A 19354-nucleotide genomic window follows, 5' to 3' on the forward strand; every position below is an offset into this window, starting at 1 on the left:
ACAACAGTGAGTGTAAATGTCAACTCAACAGCTGCTTCTATTGTTATTTAGTAATGCATAAAAGCTTGACAAAAGCAGAACATTGGCTCACTACCCTGTACTTCATATCCTATATCTATATCTGTATATATAGATTCATGATGACAAAAAGGGTAGGACTGTGTGACTCGTTTATATTCAGATCATGCAGCTCAGGATTGTCTACATGAGATCTCCAGCATGTGCACTGTCTGTCTGATCTGAATAGAAGTCGACTGGGAAGTACAGTAGCTCTCATGTGCAGGTGTCCCACATATCCAGCTGAGGCTTCACCCAGTCAGCTGACACAAACAGGACTGCAGACAAAGAGAAAAAAGCGATCTCAGGGTCATAAGGGAAATGACTGTATATGTGGTTTCAGATACTGCATACTTCATCAAAAATAACTGGCTGTCTCAAAATTATACATGAGGAGCGACATTTAGAAAATGGCAGAGAGACTTGAAACTAATGGAGATAATCTGTTTCTTTTCACTTTAACTTTGAGGTCCCTGCTAGAATTTAAAATCAAGTTCTAATGTGATTTAACACACAAACAAAAACATTCTATTTTGCAAATTGGAGGTACTTTTCTACAGAGACTGATGTAATTAAAAAAATTAAAAAGAGTTAAAAATCAGTGATGTCTATGTGCATCATGCTTACGTATACTAAAATATAAATTGACCTCTGTAGTACAAAAAAACCCCCAAAACAAAATCTGTCTGATTTCTGCGTAGTGTAGTGTGACCTCTGGTGGTAAAAGTTAGACACACATTTTTTTTCATGCTCTAAATGTGGGTACATAGACTGTAAAAGGTATGAAAATATATAAAAAGGTATGACGACTCTAAGGTACAAAACACAAAATGGAAAACAAGGCCAGAAGGTGAGTTTTTGTCTGTGGGAAATATGTAAGAAAAGCAAAAGGAAAATTAACATATTGCAAACTTATATGCTGATTCTATATTATCACATTCATAGAAGACTCTATGGAATGAAACTAATGTGTATCGGAAATGTTGAACAAAAGTAAAATTGAGGAGGCCCTGTGTTGCTGTTGTCGTCCAGCAGTTTTAACTCCCATCTATGTCTGTCAGGGGACGGCTCCGCAATGCCAAATGTATCCAAAGGATCATTTTCTGACATTATTTCTAGATTGATCCCAGCTACCTTGATTAAAGTAAGTTTGGAAAGTGGCAAAATCTCATCAGACAACGTCGTGAATGAGAAATGCTCCTTTTGACCTTTTTTAATCTCAAATCACTGATGGAGGCTGAGAATCTCGTATTCCTGTAGTTATTTTTTGTTTATCTTGTATGCCACTTTTTATTGTTTTTACATGTTTTTTTCTCATATTTTGTATTTCTGGGTCAACCTAAATGTTAAGTGCAATGAAAGCAATCAGAAAATACTAAGTTTAAAATTAGATAAACAAATAAAAACGCAGGGGAAACCGGTTTGGGTATTTGGAAAGAGAAAATCTATATTTTTATTTGCATGGTTACGACATAAATATTTAAAACAGTTTGGTCTTGTACAAATTTTCCTTCTTGAAGAGATTTAATTTCATTCACTGGTTGTTGTCAACAACTGCTAGGAACCATATATCTGACACACCGAGCTTCCTCTCGGCCTTATTTTGCAGTCGCACATTTTCAAAATGGCTTCCACAGACGGTCCGGTTTGTCAAATATACTCGTTTCAGGATTGTAAAGCCTCCCCAGATCCAGTTTTTGAGCTCCCTCCTCAGTGTGGGATCCCCACACCGGCCGCGATAGTGATAGATAACGGCTCCTTCCAGACCCGCGCCGGCTGGGCGGCTCAGTCTGACTCCCCGCATCTGCTCTTCAGGTCGGTGGCGGCGCGCAGCAGAGGAGCCGCCCGCAGCGAGACCCAGATCGGCAACGATATCCCCAACCTGGAGCCGCTGCGGTGGCTCCTGAAGAGCCAGTTTGACCGAAACGTAGTGGTGAACTTCGAGATCCAGGAGCTCATCTTCGACCATGTGTTTACACACCTGGGCATCACTTCGGAGGTTAGTGGAGACGGGGGAACATTTTGTGTCCAACGGTGTCATTTTAAGATAAAAAACAGCTGCATATTCACACGTTTCTGATTTTCCAATGAGCAGGGTTTTCCATCAGGTAATTGATCTTTTTAAGTAAAAAATATATATCAGACCTATGTTTATAATACTAGGTACAAGAGCAGTTACATTTTTCAACATATACTATACAGTATATTCTGAGAGTGTCCTGACCAAGAGAGACAGCATCTCAGGTCAGCAGCAACAAACACAGCACGTACACTGAACACAAAATAATACACACATACATGTAGATATCATTTAAAAAGGGACATTTTAGTGAGGTAAAAAGTTTAGAGTCTGTTGACTGAGTTTTGCATTAATGGATTTTCTTTTACGTAACTGAACAGATTGTAAATCTGCATCACTTTCCCCATGCTTGTGCAGGGCAGTGTTGAACATCCCATCGTGCTGACAGAGGCGCCCTGCAACCCGCTGCACTGCCGGCAGATGATGTCAGAGTTGCTGTTTGAGTGCTACCGTGTCCCATACGTCTCCTATGGCGTGGATGGCTTGTACAGTTTCTACCACAATAACTCTCAAAGGAAACTCCAGCCACCTCACACTGGCATTGTTCTGTCTTCTGGATACCACTGCTCACACATACTGCCAGTTATCAACGGCAGGTGAGCCTCAGCAGACACAGACGACTTTTTCTGTGTTTTATGACTGTTGTATTTGCCCTCTCGGAGCTCGTTTTATGCGATCTTGAATGCTTCTTGTCTGATTGCTTTCATTTACTTGAGTACAATCTAAGACGCACACACAACTGGTTTTCTAGTGGGTTCAACTTTCCTGGTGTTTTTATTTCAGGTTAGATGCTGCGAACAGTAAGCGTGTGAACGTGGCTGGAAGCCAGGCAGCGTCCTACCTGCAGCGCCTTCTGCAACTGAAGTACCCAGGTCACCTCGCTGCCATCACACTGAGCCGCATGGAGGAGCTGCTGCATGAACACAGTTACACTGCTGTGGATTATCATGACGGTACTGTGCATATGTTTGTACAGACACGTCTGTTGATGCTCACCCAGATTTACTAGTCAACATTGGTTTTAGTTTTTGAAACATTTGTGTTGCTTTGCATTTCATCCATACTTCCACAGAGCTGGAAAAGTGGCGCAGCCCAGAGTTTTATGAGCGGGAAGTTCACCGAATGCAGCTTCCCTTCTCAGGGAAGGTACCCGGTGGTTGTGTGAGCGTAGAGGAGCGGCAGGAACGGCGAGCTCAGCAGCTTCGACGACTTCAGGAGATTAATGCTCGCCGGCGGGAGGAGAAGCTGCAGCAGGACCACGAGAGGCTGGACAGACTTTTGGCTGTGCAGGTAAGAGACCCTGAATTATAATTTGATGCTTTTTTTTGAGTTCCTCATTACTTTCCAAAAAGAAACAAGAAGACTATTCTTTTAAGTTGTTAACTGCTGTGGTTTTAGTTATAAAAACCTGTAAAATAAACTATTGCCACGACTGTATTTTTATTTATTTTCATTCTATTACACAGTGATCATAGAGTTTTGTGTGTATAGGAGCTGTTGGAGGACGGCCTGTTGGATCAGTTTCACAAGAGTCTGGTGGAGCTCAACATGGACTCCGCTGAGGAGCTGCAGTCATATATCAACAAGCTGCAGCTCGCTGTCGACCAGGGCCGACAGAAACTGCTGCACAGTGACGGAGCAGAGGGAAAGCTGGAGGTTTGTGTTATCAGTTACTGTTTTGTTTGATATGTTGTAGTTAGCCACAAAATACAATATACCTTTACCTTTGTGGTACAGCCCTGTTGTTGCTTCTTCTTCTCTCTTAGTGTCAGCTTCCAAGTACAAATATGCAGGCAAGCGTGAGTTGTAGGTTTGTGGCGGATTGTTAGAATGGAGATAGAGATGCCTCTGATCTGCAAATTAGATGATGTGCACAGTTCCAGCCAAGCTGTTTTAAAACGCAAAGAGATCATGCAGTTTTGATGAACTGAAATGTTTTCAGGGTTAAATCAATAACAAGATCCCAGTGATACTCATAGTGGTACCAATTAATGAAAAAAAAACAAAACATTTTTTTTAAGCCATTTTCACACATGTGCTGGAATCTCGAAATATTCTAGAGATGTTCTAGAGCAGGGGCATCTGGGAAAGCAAATGTTTGCCACGTTTGCTCTGGATTTCATGCAGAGACTTTCCACCCAGCAGGTAAGATAATGAACTAGTGTAGCTACAACTCCTGTGCAGGTCAGTTAGTGTGTGTTTAGTGAGGGCGACTGCTTCATTGTTCTTTGTGCTGAGAGCGTGTGTTACTTTCCACATACTCCATGCTGTTTATGGATACATTCAGTTACATGCAGCACTGATATCAACACAACAAGAAGCCTAGTCTGCTGTTCTCAATGTTTTGAAAAAGTAAACAGCAATTTCTAAAGGTGAATTTCTGCATCTTGTCCGTCTTCCTGCGCACTTTAGAAAGACACTCTCCTGCACCCCATTCCTTGCTTTTCCTGCTGTGAGAGCACATCGCCAGCAGAAAGCCTGGCTGTGAATTAAATGTGTGAGCAGAAACTGTTTTCACATATTTACAAAAATGAAATGTAAAAGTCAAATACAAACTGACATCTGCTCAAACACTTTGTTAGATAAAAGGTAGATTCCATAGCCTTATTTTTATGATTGATAGCTATGATCAATGTATGTCCTGCGCACGGCTATGTATTGGTATATAAGTATGTAAATGCACTGGTATACGAACTGTATACTCTTGGAAAAAAAAAAAAACTGCATTTGATCATCATCTGAGCTGGAGTTAAATTCAAATGATGGTGGACATGTTATTATGAATGCGCCGTGGGATTCTTCCCTGTTTGCTGCAGCTCACATGGAGCCTGAGGCTATTCTGTCGCCCTCTGCCAGGTGTCGGAGTTGGAGCAGCCAATGGATGAGGGAGATGGAGTGGGACTGATGGATTCGGACTTCCCTGTGGACACGATGCCAGAAAAATCTGCTAATGTGGTTCAGGTAGTAAAACTGTAAATTCTCACACAGATGCACCCAGCCTCATTAATTCTGTGCAGGGTGCTGAGAGGGAAATATCATCCGGAATGAGAAATAAAAGTCTCAGTTCAGTCTTGTGTTTTTGTGCTTAACTTTTGCTAAAGACACACATGATAGAGGTTGTCTCAATACTTGAAGCATAAGTTTATTTTTTCCAGCCTGCATTCAACATGGCGGAGTATCACCAGCTGTTTGTGGGAACGGAGCGTCTGCGGTGTCCAGAGATTCTGTTTCAGCCCTCGCTGACTGGAGAAGACCAGATGGGACTGATGGAGACGCTGCAGTATGTCCTGGCCAGGTAATGATCCAACATGAGGCCCACATCTAATTTATAAGCCAGCAATCTGAATGCTCCTTAATTCATCTCCAGTTGAACTACACATACTGCAATTTATTATCTAAACATACTTTTCATCACATAAGATTATTTTATGCTCAACACTGACATGCAAACTCTGTTGTGTTAATCTTTTTTCTTCCTCTGTAACACAAATAGGTACTCCCCCGAGCAGCAGGAGGCGCTGGTGAGCAATGTTTTTCTGACCGGAGGGAACATGCAGTATCCTGGGATGAAGGAGCGAATAGAGAGAGAGCTTCTGGCCATGAGGCCCTTTCAGTCGCAGTTCAAGGTACGGCTAACGTCCTTTTTTACGATGCTGGTAAACAGACACCAAATTTTGTCAGAAAATCTAATATTTCAATTTTTTATTTTACACATTTTGGCCTAAAAAAAAAATGTACTGCTAGCAGTTTTACAATTAACTGGAAAGAGTTTACTCAGTCAACTCAACCTTTTATCCGAAGCTCAGAATATGAACTGCGACTCATAAATTGAATGTGAAATGATGTGTGTAAACTCTGTTTAGAGACGTATGTATGAAATGGCTGGTTTAGAAATAAGAGACGTAGTAAAAATGTAATTAAAATGTATCTAGAGAAACCAGATATGCTGCTGAAACGACTCAAATACTGTTCAGAGGGGTAAAAGTGGTTTAGATAATCTGGAGGTAACCTAATACAATTGAGCTTTAACTAACTCATTTACAGGTCACTTTGGCGTCACAGCCGGCCCTGGACGCCTGGTATGGAGCACAAGACTGGGCGTTGGAACATCTGCCGGGAGCAGAAGCAGAGGGATGGATCAGTAGGCAAGACTACGAAGAGAAAGGAGGCGAATATCTGAGCGAGCACGGAGCCTCTAATGCCTTTGTACCCATGAAGATTGCCAAAGCAGTTCTTGCTCGCCCTGCTGAGCCGTCTGTCACTACACAGGCATCAACAGGAGCCACTGCTGCCATCACCACGGTAACCTCTGCTCCGGCTCTCTCCTCCTCTGCTGTTGCTGCTGATGTTACCATGGCTACCTCCTGAAATGAGGTCTCTGATATTACCCTGATGTCCCCTGATGTTCACTGAATTCCAGATATTATTAAGGACTAAAGAGTTTACTTTTGTATTGGGTTCCCTGTCATTTAGTTTGATTCCGATCATGCTTTTCAGCAACCTGCAGAGAACAGGTGTCAACCGACTGCGTTCAACGGTGAACTTTGCTGAAGACCTTGCTCTTTGATCCAGAAGGGCTAAAAATGACACCTCAGTAGAACATAATTATAAACAAAAAGATTTTATCCTGAGAAGAACAACATGTCTGTCTTTGCTTTGGAGACGACATTTATTCAGTGTCACTGGTTTAAGATTTTGAGAGTCATGAAGAATTGAGGAGTTTTGTTAATTGATTGCTGTAACGCCTGGAAAATGCTTTCATTGTGCTGGGTAATCCATACAAGACTGTTCATATTGAATAGTCCTTAACTTTCAAAGCTGTAGTTGTCACATTTCGTGTAATTTTGTGTAAATATAAAATGTTGATTTGGTGTTTTTTTAAGAATATTTTTACACTGATAAAACCCTTGTTTCCTTTTTATTGAATAACGGGTTCAGCTTTGTCATGTTGGTGTTTAAAGATGAACTGATTGCTTAAATTTTTTTTTAATATTCTAGTCAGTTTTGCTTCTTCAGCACCCCCCCATCTCCTCTAAAATCTGTTCATTTTCAAAGGAATTAAATTCAAGATCAAGATCCACACGCATTTAGTTGCACAATTAAGGATTGTTCCTCTTAATCTTATTACTTCCAGTTTTATTATTTATAACATTTATAGAAATACTATAAAATTGTTATTTAGTATTCAGAATATGTTAATATAGTGATTCATGATTTAGTCCTTAAAAGTAATATGCCATTTCAAATTTTTCATTCCTTCAGACAAACCCCAAAGACATGCAATTAATAAAACCTTACTGTAAGTAAGTAAATAAAAAGCAATAACACCTTAAATTTATAGTAATAAATTATTTAAGCTATTTGTCAGCAATCAAAATTGAATAATAATTTCTGCACCGCTCTGCACCCTACCTTATATGTTTATATGAGTTCATAAACATCAATTGATAGATGCATAAAACCGGCACAATAAAGGCGAACTCCTTTTATATAAAGGATCAACAGGGTCTTTGAATTAATAATTGGATGTTGCAGTATACTGTTGCACCACTAGGTGGCACAAAGCTACACTAAATGGAATCAAAAGAAAATTCAGTCGTCATTAATACACACTATTATACAATGCTGACTTTTGTGTTTGTAGTATCTGTTTTTTTTTAGGCATAAGGGGTCCTTCACTGAAGGTTTTATTAAAGCTGTTTCATTTATCAAGAGAGCAGTTTAAACTAATCATACTTTATGTTTATCCTGTCGGTCTGTAAACCTCCAGTTTAATTAGCTCAGTGTTCATACAGTCAAGGGACAGCAAGTGAACCTCAAGATATGCTGCTGTCTTATCCCTAAAAACATCTTTTAAACCTTAACACTCATAATGTAAAGATTTTAAATAAGCCTAGGAAGCTGCCAGCTGTCTTGCAGATGTGTCCACCTCCTTGTCCCTTGGTCTTCATTATTAACCTACCTCTGTGGTCTAATAGTATTATGTGGTAAACTGTGACAGGGCACAAAGTTCAAACCAGCACTCGGCTTGTTCTGCTTGTCCTCAAATTGCAGGGTGGCACACACACACACACACACACACACACACACACACACACACACACACACACACACAGAAAATCCCAGTTTCCTCAGTAAGGAGCTGAATGGGGCTTATCAGAGCGATCACAGGCCTGTAACTTAAAGGTGATTGGCTTGAATTTAACAAAAGGGATTAGAAATTAAAAGCAAAGCAAAAACAAACAAATAAGTAGGATTTATTTCTATGGTTACGCTGCATTTTAACAAAGCCTTCCTAATGTTTATAGAAAGAATAAACATTAGGAACAGGAGGGGGGCTGGAGCCCCCCCCCCCTCTTTCCATACAGTAGCTAAGGGAAACCATTCGTGCGGCTTTTGGTTTGTGTGATACCTTAAACAAACAGTTCAATGACATCTTAGTGATCTGAGACTTTGAAAAAGATAATATTTGATGCTATTTACGGTTTTCTGAGGTTTAGCCTGATAAGTCATGGTTCAGAAATGTTAATGGTTGTCATGGCTACCCCTTTTAACCATGCTCAAATGAGCCTTCACCCAAATTCTACCTACAGCATAAATATTTCTCTGCTGTGTGCACGTCACTCATGTACAAGCCACGTTTAATCACCGCCATCATTAGTTGGTTTCTAAAAACAGTATTTGCTAAATAACTCGAGGGATACTGTACCATGCAGATCTTTCACATTATCAAACAAGCCTGAGCTTTGCTGGACCCAGGTTGTGCCATGCAGTTGGCTAATGTCCAATTTGGAGGATTCATTTGTGAGCTGCAGTGTTGTAGGTCAGCAGGAGCACCAGACAGGGCTGAGCTCACTTCAACCAGACATGTGGTGGAGGAGAGGAAAAATAAGGACCGACAGTTGGAGGTGTGACAGATACCTTTTATATATATATATTTTTAAATGACAGGACAGTCTTATTTTGTCACTGTCATACATTTTAAATAAAGCACATGTAAAGCGGGACCATCCACACCTTTACTAGCACAGAGAGCGTTATGTATGTATAAAATAGCCCTTTCAGCAGGTTGTCCTCTTGGCTTTGTTACAGAAGTTGTTGGCCAAAGTAACCAAGTCTACTACTTCAGTCTGGGACAACATTTTAGAGGAGTACTGCTATGAAAGTTGGGTGGATGTAGGGTTGTATCTTTCACCTACAATGTATAATAATTTCCTAGGAAAGCATGAAAAATATTGAGTTTATTGTGCTAAAAATATGAACTCCCCACAAATGATTGCGATTATGAGAAGAATAGAATATTTTGAAACTACTGCAAAGTTGTTGTTTTTATCATTACACTGCATTGTTTTTTTGTTTTTTTTATCTCCAACAGCTAACATTTCTAATACTTCTACTGTTTTTCCATTCTAATAATACAGAACTATATAAAAAAATATATAAATAATTTATGTACTAAATCAATCTTTCTTTCCTAAGCTGGGTTTTAATAAACTATCAAAAAGTTTGTCTTCAGCAGAAGGATTGGCTCCCATCCAACCAAAGGAACTTTCTGTTCTTCCCAGCAACGGGCTCATAGATGAACAGGACGTCAACATTATGAGCTTAATGACCCTTACAGGGCTGATATTTCCTGTTTGGATGGAGAGCGTGGACGGTTTATGATGAGCTGCTGTACAACTGCCGGTTAATGCTTCCTTTGGCATTCCTTTATTTGATATTCCTGTTAATGCACTTGCACTCAAGTCTGTGTCGTACTCCTTATTTAACAGTTGCCATAACAGAGCATAAGCATAATAAAAAAACAAAACATACTCCAATAATAAAAGTATCAACAGTAAAAGCAACTTACTCAAAGTAACATAAAGAGTTAAATTTTCCCAGCAGCATAATCCGCCTCTCTGGTGTTCCACCAATATTTGCAGAATCTTCCAGGCAGTACTGTGAAACAACAGCAGCCCCCCCCCCCCCCCCCCCCCCCCCCCCTCCCCCCAGTCTTGCAGCATTATATGATGGAATAGCTGAAAGTTGACTCTGCTGCAGGAGCACTTTTAGAAGTGAAACCTGTCACTAGTGGAATCGTTTGAACTCGGATACAAACCCAGAGCCACCTGTCAAGGCAACAACATGAACAGTGCTTCACTCTGGAAAGGTAGAATCAGTTGCCTTAAAACAGCTGTTAAATGCTGGTTAAATAAAATCAGACTATTTTTGTTATTAGTCCAATTAAAGGACTTCCTGGCGAGTATTTCCATCACTTCAGGGAATGTGTGATTGATATAATTGCTGTCAACTTATCCATGACCAGTGCCTCCTTAACCCTAAACTTGATCCAACCTTAACCTGAGCTTAATTCTCTCCTAACTTGATTCTAACTTTAAACTTAGTTCAAAATTAAACTAATCAAATAGAGGCTGCATTTACGGATGTCTAACCATGACGTTCTTTATACACTGCAAGCAAAAATGCATACAAGCTTGCTTTTTTTCCCTTGGACATTGGGTTGACCTCCATTTATTATGGACTTCCTAATCCTATTAAATTCAAACCTCACTGCTTAACCCAACCAGCACTCCAGAAATGAAGTCTTAGCACATATGTACCTGTCTTTGAGGACTACTGGTCAGTGTTTAAACTGTAAACGATCTCATTGAGGTCACAGAAACAAGGACATGCACACCCCATCTCCCAGTGTTAGTGTTCGTCAGAGGCTCATTTGGTCACATTTCCATGTAGGAGCTTTTTTGAAAAAGCTTTTATCAGCTTTAAGAAACAAGTCATGAAAAAAGTACACCCACTTTCAATTATCAAGTTTTACATATACATAAAAAAAAAGAAAAATTAATTATATATCTATATCTATACAGTATATGTATATATATCTATATATATAGATATATAAAGATATATATACATATACTTCATATATATAATTATGTATTAAGTAATCATTTTCTCTCTCATCGTTGTGGAGGAACTTTGGCCCACTCTTTTTTTACAGTGTTGCTCCAGTTCATTGAGGTTTGCAGCATTAGTTTATGACTGGACTATTGCAGCACCTTTTTCATATTATTTCTCAGCCATTCTGTTGTAGATTTGCTGCTGTGTTTGGAATCATTGTCCTGTTGTGTGACCCAGTTTCAGCCAAGCTTCAGCTGTCAGACAGATGGCCTCAAATTTGACTGAAATTTTGAATACTTTGGTATACAGAGGAGTTCATGGTGGACTCATTGACCGCAAGTTGCCCAGTGGCTGGAAAACAAGCCCAAATTATCAGCCCTCCACCACCATGCTTGACAGCTGATATGAAGAGTTACAGCTGATATGAGGAGTTACTGCTGATATGCTGTGTTTGGTTTCTCCATACATGGTGCTGTGCATTATGACCAAAACATCTCCAATTTGTCCAATCTGTCAAAGGACATCTGACAGTTTGTTCAGATGCAACTCTGCTAACCAAAGCTGTGTGGCCATGTTCAGGCTTTCTCCTGCAACCCTTCCAAACAAGCCAGACTTTTTCCCTTTTTCTAAATGTGCTGTCATAAGTTTTAATATTTAACATGCTAACGGAGGCCTGTAGAGACTGAAATGTATCTCTCAATAGTTTTAATTTTGTCTGAGCATTGCACTTTGGGTAAATTTGCTTGAACAACCACTCCTGGGAAAATTGTCAACTCACTTAAATGCCCACTTGTGAATAATCTTTCTCACTGTAGAAGATGGACTTTAGGATGAGAGAAACGGTCTTATAACCCTTCCCAGATTGATTGGCAGCAACAATTGCTTCTCTAAGATTATTGCTGATGTCTTTCCATTTTAGCATTGTTGTTAATACACCTGAATGCTCCAGATCTGCAAACTGACAAAACGTCTGCTTTAATAGAGGCGCTCACATGTACTTATGATACTTAAATAAAGTGCATTCGATTAGCAGCACCTAGTTGTTATTTGACCTGATAATTTCTATGGTATTCCTGATATTTCTTGTTCATTTGAGGTTGAATTTAGATAACCTTAAATGGTGGTGAGGACCAGATTAATATTGTTGTGTTCTGATGAAACATTAATAATAGAAAATATTTAAAAAAAAGGTGTACTTTCTTTTGCACATGACAGCATTACACTTTAGCATCAGAAACTATAGCCTTGTCCCTGAGAGCTGTTATAATCTGTAGACAGTTTGTGGTGAAGGTTATAATGTCGTTGAAATGAATATTTCTGCTCCTCTCAAAACTTTGTGGCTCCGGTTCTGTAAAAGATCACTGTTTTCATTAGAAGCACATGTGTATGCTGTCTGCGTAATTTAATATCGTATGACTCTTTGAAAATTGAAAAATGGCAGGGACGTAATGGGCAGGCATGATTTTCATCTCTGAAGTTGAAAGAGAAGCTCAGCATGCGCCAAATTGGATTGTATTTGTCTTTACATCCAATTAAACTGGTTTGCAATAAATCAGTGACACTGGTCCATGAAACATAAAGGGAAGTTATCTTTTGATGAGCACTCTGTCTTTAGGTCATCTCCCCCCTTCTTTTTGATGGTTGTGGTTTTAATTTGAATTCACTTTTCGGGGTTGAGAGATTCATCTGGCAGGTTTTCATAATTTTCATCTTTTCAATTACACCACAACAATCAATATTTGTTTATTAAAGATGCTCACAGAAAAAGGAGACATGAAGCCTGATTAATACGTTGGTCATCACTTTGTGTAACTGATAAGTGTCCATAACCACAGATATTCCCCTGTAGCCCTTAAAAGGACACTGAGTTTGTATGCTTTTCCATTTCCTCCACCCAGCTCCCAAAAGACCACAAACAAAGGGAAATAAATGGTATAGAAACCGCCTCTGAGCTCTCTGCAGTAACCTCCTCAGCTTCTAGTGATTGAACACCTCAGTAAGAGCATCAGCTGGATATCAAAGAGCCTTTAGAAGGATGAACCCTTAAAATATAAAAGTTACACAGTGTCCAGCACAATGTAATCACCCAGCAAGTGAGCAGCGGGAGCTGTAATTAGATGTAAATGACCTCTTTCTCCTCCTCCTCCTCCTCCTCCCCCTTTCCTGCTCCACATGCAGAGAGCAACAGGTCCAAATCCTGTCGGTGCACGGCAGCTTGTGGTTGTTGATAAAGAAGGCCTGAAACAAAGACTGAATAATTGTGTTTCATCCACTGAGTATATTTTTCTATAAAGCGGAGCACTGATGTTTCGGACAGCAGTAGAGCATGCCAAGAAGCACCCTGGCGTAAGTAAACCTTTTTTTCCCTGTTTGTTTTAATGTTAATAAAAAATAATAAAATGCTGTTTTTGCAGTACTTTTGAAAATATTTAATCTTTTATTAGGAAGTCAGCCATGTCTTTGCATAGGCCAGTTTCCTGATTTTTCTTATGAAAACTATATAGTTGAGAATAAATGTGTTCACGTGAAATTGTTTCAAATGAGTTTCATTGAAAAGCATCAGCCTCTGGAAACGTCTGATGTCTGTAATAGTAAATAAGATGATTAAAGATAAACCATATTATGCTTATTTTCGTTCTTTTTTTGTTCGACATACAATTCTTCTCAAGCAGCATGGCATTCCACTTAACATCTTAAAATCAGGTTAGATTTTAGGTTTAGTTTAGTTTAGTTTATCACAACTACAGGGGCATTATTGTTTATGCAGAACAGTCACATCAAGATTAATTTACTGATTTGCTGTACAAGTCTTGAGAAAATACCACAATAGAAAATTTACCCATATATATATATAAAACAATGATACATTTAGCTGTGCATTAAGTTGTTGTCCCTTAACGCAAACAATCTTAATGATTCCCAGCAGTACTTGTAGGATGCTTGTTAATTGATGGGTCACAGCAGAAGACATGATCAGAAGTCTAATTTGGTCTCATCTAATCTTATCTCAGCTCTGCTTCAGTCAGTTAAGTTGCTCCAGTGGCTCATTTTGAAATCAAGCCAAACTGAGAGCAGCTTAAGACTTTAATAACACTTCAATGCCTCCTAACAACCCTCACACTCTTAACTGACAAAATCTAATCAGCTAGGAAATGAGGTGTTGGAGTAGAATATGTTCAACGATATGAATTTTCCCCACAGGGAAGGGGATTATTTCTGCATTTTTAACCAGCTCTGCTGTCACAAAGAGGAGTGATGGAGTTTTAACTTCTTGTCACTGGCCTCCCTAGAGTGAGAGGGAGAAGCTGCAGGGAGGAAATCCTAACCAGACTGTACCAGAGCGCCTTACTATGGTCTATCATTCTGACAGACAGACAGTAAGAAAGAGCGAGAGAAGCTGCAGGGAGCCAATCCCTGTGAGACTTGTCAAAGTTCCTTCATCAAGTTACAGCAGACAGACACAGACGGACGGTCAGAGTCCGAAAGTTTGAGTAAAGACAGAAAGTCAGACAGGTGAATGGATAATTGGTCAGATAGACTGAAGGCCAGAGAGATGGTGGGAGACAGACAGTCTTTAAAATCCCAGTCATACAGACTGATACTCTGCCCACAATCCCTCTCTAGGTGTCTGAAACTCAAAGAAGTACTAGATAAAACTGGCTCACTTAAATGCCACATGTGAGTTCATAAAAATGGGAGATGGCACAAAAGCACCAGCAGGCTACTGAACATAAGTTGAAACAGTGATTAGGAGGCACAGCATGAGGATCAATTAATAATTTATCTGACTTTTATTCAAAACCAGACAGGTAGGTGTTCCTAACTCAACACAAGGATTATCTGTGAAAACCGGTGTTTCAGTGAATGCTCAGGCAGTTGGAGCGAAAGTACGTGAAGTCTGTGTTTACAGAGAGAGTGTTCAAAAAAAGAAAAATTGCTCACAATATCCACAGATATTTAGATTGTATTAAGATGGTCTTTCTCGTGTATGTGGAAGATAGGTGGTGCTGTGTTAATCAACCAGCATGTGTACATTCCTGTCTTTAAAGTAATGCCCCTTATCCTTTTGATAGAGGAGGACTCCTGATTCTTTCCACTTCCACTTTACATTGTTACCCAGTGTGTCCAGTTTACGTTCTTGATAGAGAATATAGATGATTTAAAGGAAAAAATGACGGAAGTCATCTATCTTATCTGGAAAAACCACCACTAAACGAGGACTGCGGCCTACAGCAGCTATCAGCAGCATACAGTGCAGTCCTCACAACCCTGCCCTGTCAGCTTTATCGTTCACACCTTGACTCATATCAACTCATAGGATAGATGTGTGGGTCAACAACACAAATGACCTCCGTAGCCTTAAGTTGCTAATGACCTCAAAAGAGGTTCAATGCATGTGACTACAAGTCAGTTTGTGACTGAGAAAGACTTTCAAAGAGAATTGGGGTGTCTCCAAGACCCAAAAAATGACTCCAGTTTATTAAGAAATACTTTGATCTGATTTACTGAATATCCTCCACAGATATATGAGACTTAGCAGCACTTTCTTTTTGGTTTGAGGCAAAGGGAAGATCACTTTTAGTAATGGTGTTATTAATGCACGTTTGTACATCCGAACACAGAATAAAAAGAAGATTTCTTGTCTCAAGAAGCTTGGCAGTAGAGATTTCCAACATTAAAATAATCAAGTGATCCCAAAACACAAGAGTCACAAGAGTTGAAAAAGAATTAAACACAAAAGTTGAATTCAATTCAATGATAGTTTTTTAATCCCCAATGGGATGTTATATTGCTGCAGTATAAATAAATGTTGCAGACACGTCATTGTCTAAGATATACAAAATAAAATTAGATTAAAAAAAACAAAAAAACAATTGATGTAGCAAAGAGAAAGGTGTCTTTCAGACACTCAGAGAAAATATGTAAAATATGACTTCAGCAAGGTTCAACGGGTTGATGGAAGGTGATGGAGGAAGCGGGCCACTAATTAATCCTCAGAGCTGCTGTTGGTCTGCTGCCCAGATCTCCTCTTTTACAGCAGCTTTGAACTGTACACACAAAGAGCTAAATAAGGTCTTGATTTTCTGCTCAAGACTTTTGCACAGTTGTGTGTGTTACAAACAATAAACAATCTTTATCTTTTGGTCATCTCTGTCTCTCCTCAGCTCATCCCCCAATTCTTCTTTATCTGTATGGGAATGGGTGGAGCATCTTTATATCTTATCCGGTTGGCCAGAGGACCCCATGTGACGTAAGAACCTTGAACTCTCACTGTCGTCTTTGATAATATGCAGTAAATATGTGATCCGTATCATTGATGGTAAAACCTGCGTCTCGAGCTGCTTCAAGTGAATGAGTTAAGAATCTAGAAACATATTTTCTCATCAGTTTAATAAATGTGCCACCTTGCACATAGAAACGGCCGATTAACAATTAACTTGACAGTGGGTGGGTTTCCCTTCATTTATAGATCTGTTTGTTTCTGTTTTTACAATTTTTGTCCACATTCTTCTAACAGTCATTAAACTGTAGGATGATTGGGGTGAACTCTATTTGTTTTTTGAGAAAGCAGATGCATTTGTTTCATGACTGCTCTTATCTCCCACTTGAACCGTCTCTTGCCTGGACTTCCACTGCCTCTGCTGCTGTCCAAACTGTGCATTAGCACGACTATGTGCTGAGTTTGACTCTGACACTCAACTTTTGTTTTTGCTCGCTTTGATTTTAACATCCAATCTAAATTTAAGAGTCTCTTTGAAAAAACTGGGAAGAAATACAGCTTTAAACAGGAAGTTTGATTGATTAACATAAGATTTCAGGGAGACTAACATGCCACAATGTTGTATGTTTTTGCTTGTGTGTTTAGCTGGAACAAGACTCAGAACCCTGAACCATGGAATAAACTGGACCCCACGTACCAGTACAAGGTAATGCAACACACATATGTGGTAGTAGTAGTTTGGATTATTTCTTTGCATCATCAAGCCTCTATTAAATTTGATATTTTTCTACGTCTCAAACAGTTTGTGGCCATCACCACAGACTACAAAAACCTGAAAAAGGAAGGACCCGACTACTGAATCCCACAACCCAGAGTGAAATAAAAAATCCCAGAAGATCCTGATCTGGGTTGAGATTCACTCTCTTTTCCCCCTTGACCTCAACAATGCAAAATGAAGGTTAAATGGACCCCAAATCAGGATGTGTACAGAACCTTTTAGTGACTCTGAGCCTGTGTGATTTTGCTAAGCTGCTGGTGACCTGGTTAATGTGACTGACACTATCGCATATGCATACTGAAAATTTAGCTTTTCTACACACTTACTCAAGGGAGAAGCGACATATATGTGTAAATGCTCATCTTATGTCATAAACCACAATGATACTTTGTCAGAGCATCAGTTCCGAGGTTTCGCCTGTTTTAGAAAATTCCATATACATCACAAATAATTTGCGTTATAGATAATCATTATATCAACAATGCTGCTCTGGTTTAGACATTTCAAAACAGTTATACTATTGTTTGTCGACTTCTATTTGTCATGCTGCACAGAAATCAGGGGAGCAGCATGAAACAGCAAGAAAGATAAGAATTAAAGAGAAAAGACACTCATAAATCTAAATAATTTGTAAGCATGTGTCCATATCTAGTTAATTATAAGTGTGATAAAATATCAGATGTATATTTAAGGAGCAAAATCACCAAGACATGTTGTTACTCAGAACTCAACAGCTAAAGGTTTTCCCAAGTATTTACTGCAACTAAAGAGCTTTAAGTATACATCTGTTTCATACAATGATACATTTATCTGTGCTACATCACATTGAAGGTACAGTTATTGTGTTAAGACTGCATGTATTTCATAACTGATGCAGACTGCAAGTTTAGCTGCCACTAACTTCAACAGTTACTGTGTCAGTTGTGAAAAATGCAGAGCCTGGAATCTTATTATTAACCAGCCTGGAATCTCTCAATAAATGAAATGGCAGATTCATGTTTGGAGAGCTGTTTTTTTCTTGTATTCTTCTTCCTTTTTCTTTTTGGGTACATGCCACAAACACCAGCATGGAACATAGTCAGATACAGATCTTTTTCCACACACTCAGTAACTGATGGAGCAGATAATTCTGTTAGCAGTGCAGCTGTCACTTTGCAGCCTGACTGGCAGCTGCTTATTCAGTGCAGTCACATTCACCATGCGTGTGTACCAGAGAGTGTGTTGCGTGTGACATGTGACAGCAGCCCAGTGTATTTGATCAGCACCAGCAGCAGGATGCTGAACAGTCCACCTCTGCATGGTGTTGACATGTATCAGCAGAATGCTGTATGTATAACCTGAGCACACACCTCACAAAAGTAATCTTTCCATCATTTTACATGACATTAAATTACCTTACACTAATATTCTGGAAACATCACTCACTAAGTGCTTATGTTATGAGATGTTTCTTCTTTTTTATTCGCTTTTTATCCAAAAGTCTTACTAGTCTCTACTATCATTCATGCATTTAAACACACAGAAACATAACCAAATAATTTAATAACAAAGCACAAAAGACAAGTAACATAGATGTAAACCAATTGGAAAAAACAACATCAACAAATATATATTTTTTAAACTGAGTGCAGAGCAGTGCACAATGCAACATTACAGCTTTAAATATCTGAATCCACATCAATCTCCAATCACTGTTTATTTTGTAAGCTCGCAGATTGAAATGATAACCACACAACAAATCAATATATGTGAGCAGATTTTAGTCATAAACACTCATTTCTTTCCACAGAAATTGTAACATTTCTCACTTTTTTTTACACTGAATGTTTTTTTAAATCTTCTATTGTGAATAAAATATTGCTCATGAGATTTGTTATTGCATTCTATTTCTAGTTTCATTTCACACAGCCGTACAACCCATTTTTGGGTTGTAAAAGAAGTAAAAAAGGAAGCCATAGAAAATAAATTTTAAAATGTGTCCTCCTGTTAAGCATCATACGGATTGCTGTGACAATGAGAGATCTTATGATGGAACATGAGGGGTCAAATGAATTCCCTGAAGGATTTTAAAAAGCCTTAAATATGACACGCAGTGGAGTTGTAAGGTCATGAGAAAGTTGCACAGAGATGAAGCGGATCAGTCATTATTTGTCTTGTGATGCTGCTTGTGTCTCTGACAGCTTTTTTTCTGATATCACGAATGGCCTATATATCAGCTAGCTGGTCTCTAAGGAGAAGACATATTCCTCAGGAAAAGTAGCAGTGAGCATCAGCTGAAAAACTGACGTAGGAACAAAGTGAAAAGCAGAGCGAAAAA

General features: G+C 39.1%; 2 protein-coding genes across 2 annotated transcripts; both read left to right on the forward strand.

Annotated features, from left to right (window-relative positions):
- The first annotated feature begins 1677 nt into the window (after positions 1-1677).
- actr5 (actin related protein 5) lies at positions 1678-7329 on the forward strand. The gene is made up of 9 exons (XM_075475617.1): positions 1678-2056; positions 2495-2733; positions 2921-3090; positions 3210-3427; positions 3629-3793; positions 4994-5098; positions 5293-5432; positions 5631-5763; positions 6182-7329. The coding sequence occupies exons 1-9, from the start codon at positions 1682-1684 to the stop codon at positions 6503-6505; spliced, it is 1869 nt and encodes a 622-aa protein (XP_075331732.1). The 5' UTR covers positions 1678-1681; the 3' UTR covers positions 6506-7329.
- A 5723-nt stretch (positions 7330-13052) lies between these two features.
- On the forward strand, positions 13053-18904 carry ndufa4l2a (NDUFA4 mitochondrial complex associated like 2a). Its single transcript, XM_075476379.1, has 4 exons — positions 13053-13384; positions 16204-16289; positions 16905-16965; positions 17062-18904. Exons 1-4 carry the CDS (start codon positions 13343-13345, stop codon positions 17116-17118), a joined length of 246 nt encoding a protein of 81 aa, XP_075332494.1. The 5' UTR covers positions 13053-13342; the 3' UTR covers positions 17119-18904.
- Positions 18905-19354: the final 450 nt, after the last annotated feature.

This window comes from Odontesthes bonariensis, chromosome 10, assembly GCF_027942865.1.
Source record: "Odontesthes bonariensis isolate fOdoBon6 chromosome 10, fOdoBon6.hap1, whole genome shotgun sequence".
Taxonomy (NCBI): Eukaryota; Metazoa; Chordata; class Actinopteri; order Atheriniformes; family Atherinopsidae; genus Odontesthes; species Odontesthes bonariensis.

Excerpts from the sequence above, each read along its gene's own strand:
- actr5 (XM_075475617.1), top strand. The coding sequence starts at position 1,682 with ATGGCTTCCACAGACGGTCCGGTTTGTCAAATATACTCGTTTCAGGAT. Across the intron at positions 2,057-2,494 it reads ACCTGGGCATCACTTCGGAG|GGCAGTGTTGAACATCCCAT; the intron begins GTTAGTGGAGAC and ends ATGCTTGTGCAG. Across the intron at positions 2,734-2,920 it reads CTGCCAGTTATCAACGGCAG|GTTAGATGCTGCGAACAGTA; the intron begins GTGAGCCTCAGC and ends TTTTTATTTCAG.
- ndufa4l2a (XM_075476379.1), top strand. The coding sequence starts at position 13,343 with ATGTTTCGGACAGCAGTAGAGCATGCCAAGAAGCACCCTGGC. Across the intron at positions 13,385-16,203 it reads ATGCCAAGAAGCACCCTGGC|CTCATCCCCCAATTCTTCTT; the intron begins GTAAGTAAACCT and ends GTCTCTCCTCAG. Across the intron at positions 16,966-17,061 it reads ACCCCACGTACCAGTACAAG|TTTGTGGCCATCACCACAGA; the intron begins GTAATGCAACAC and ends CGTCTCAAACAG.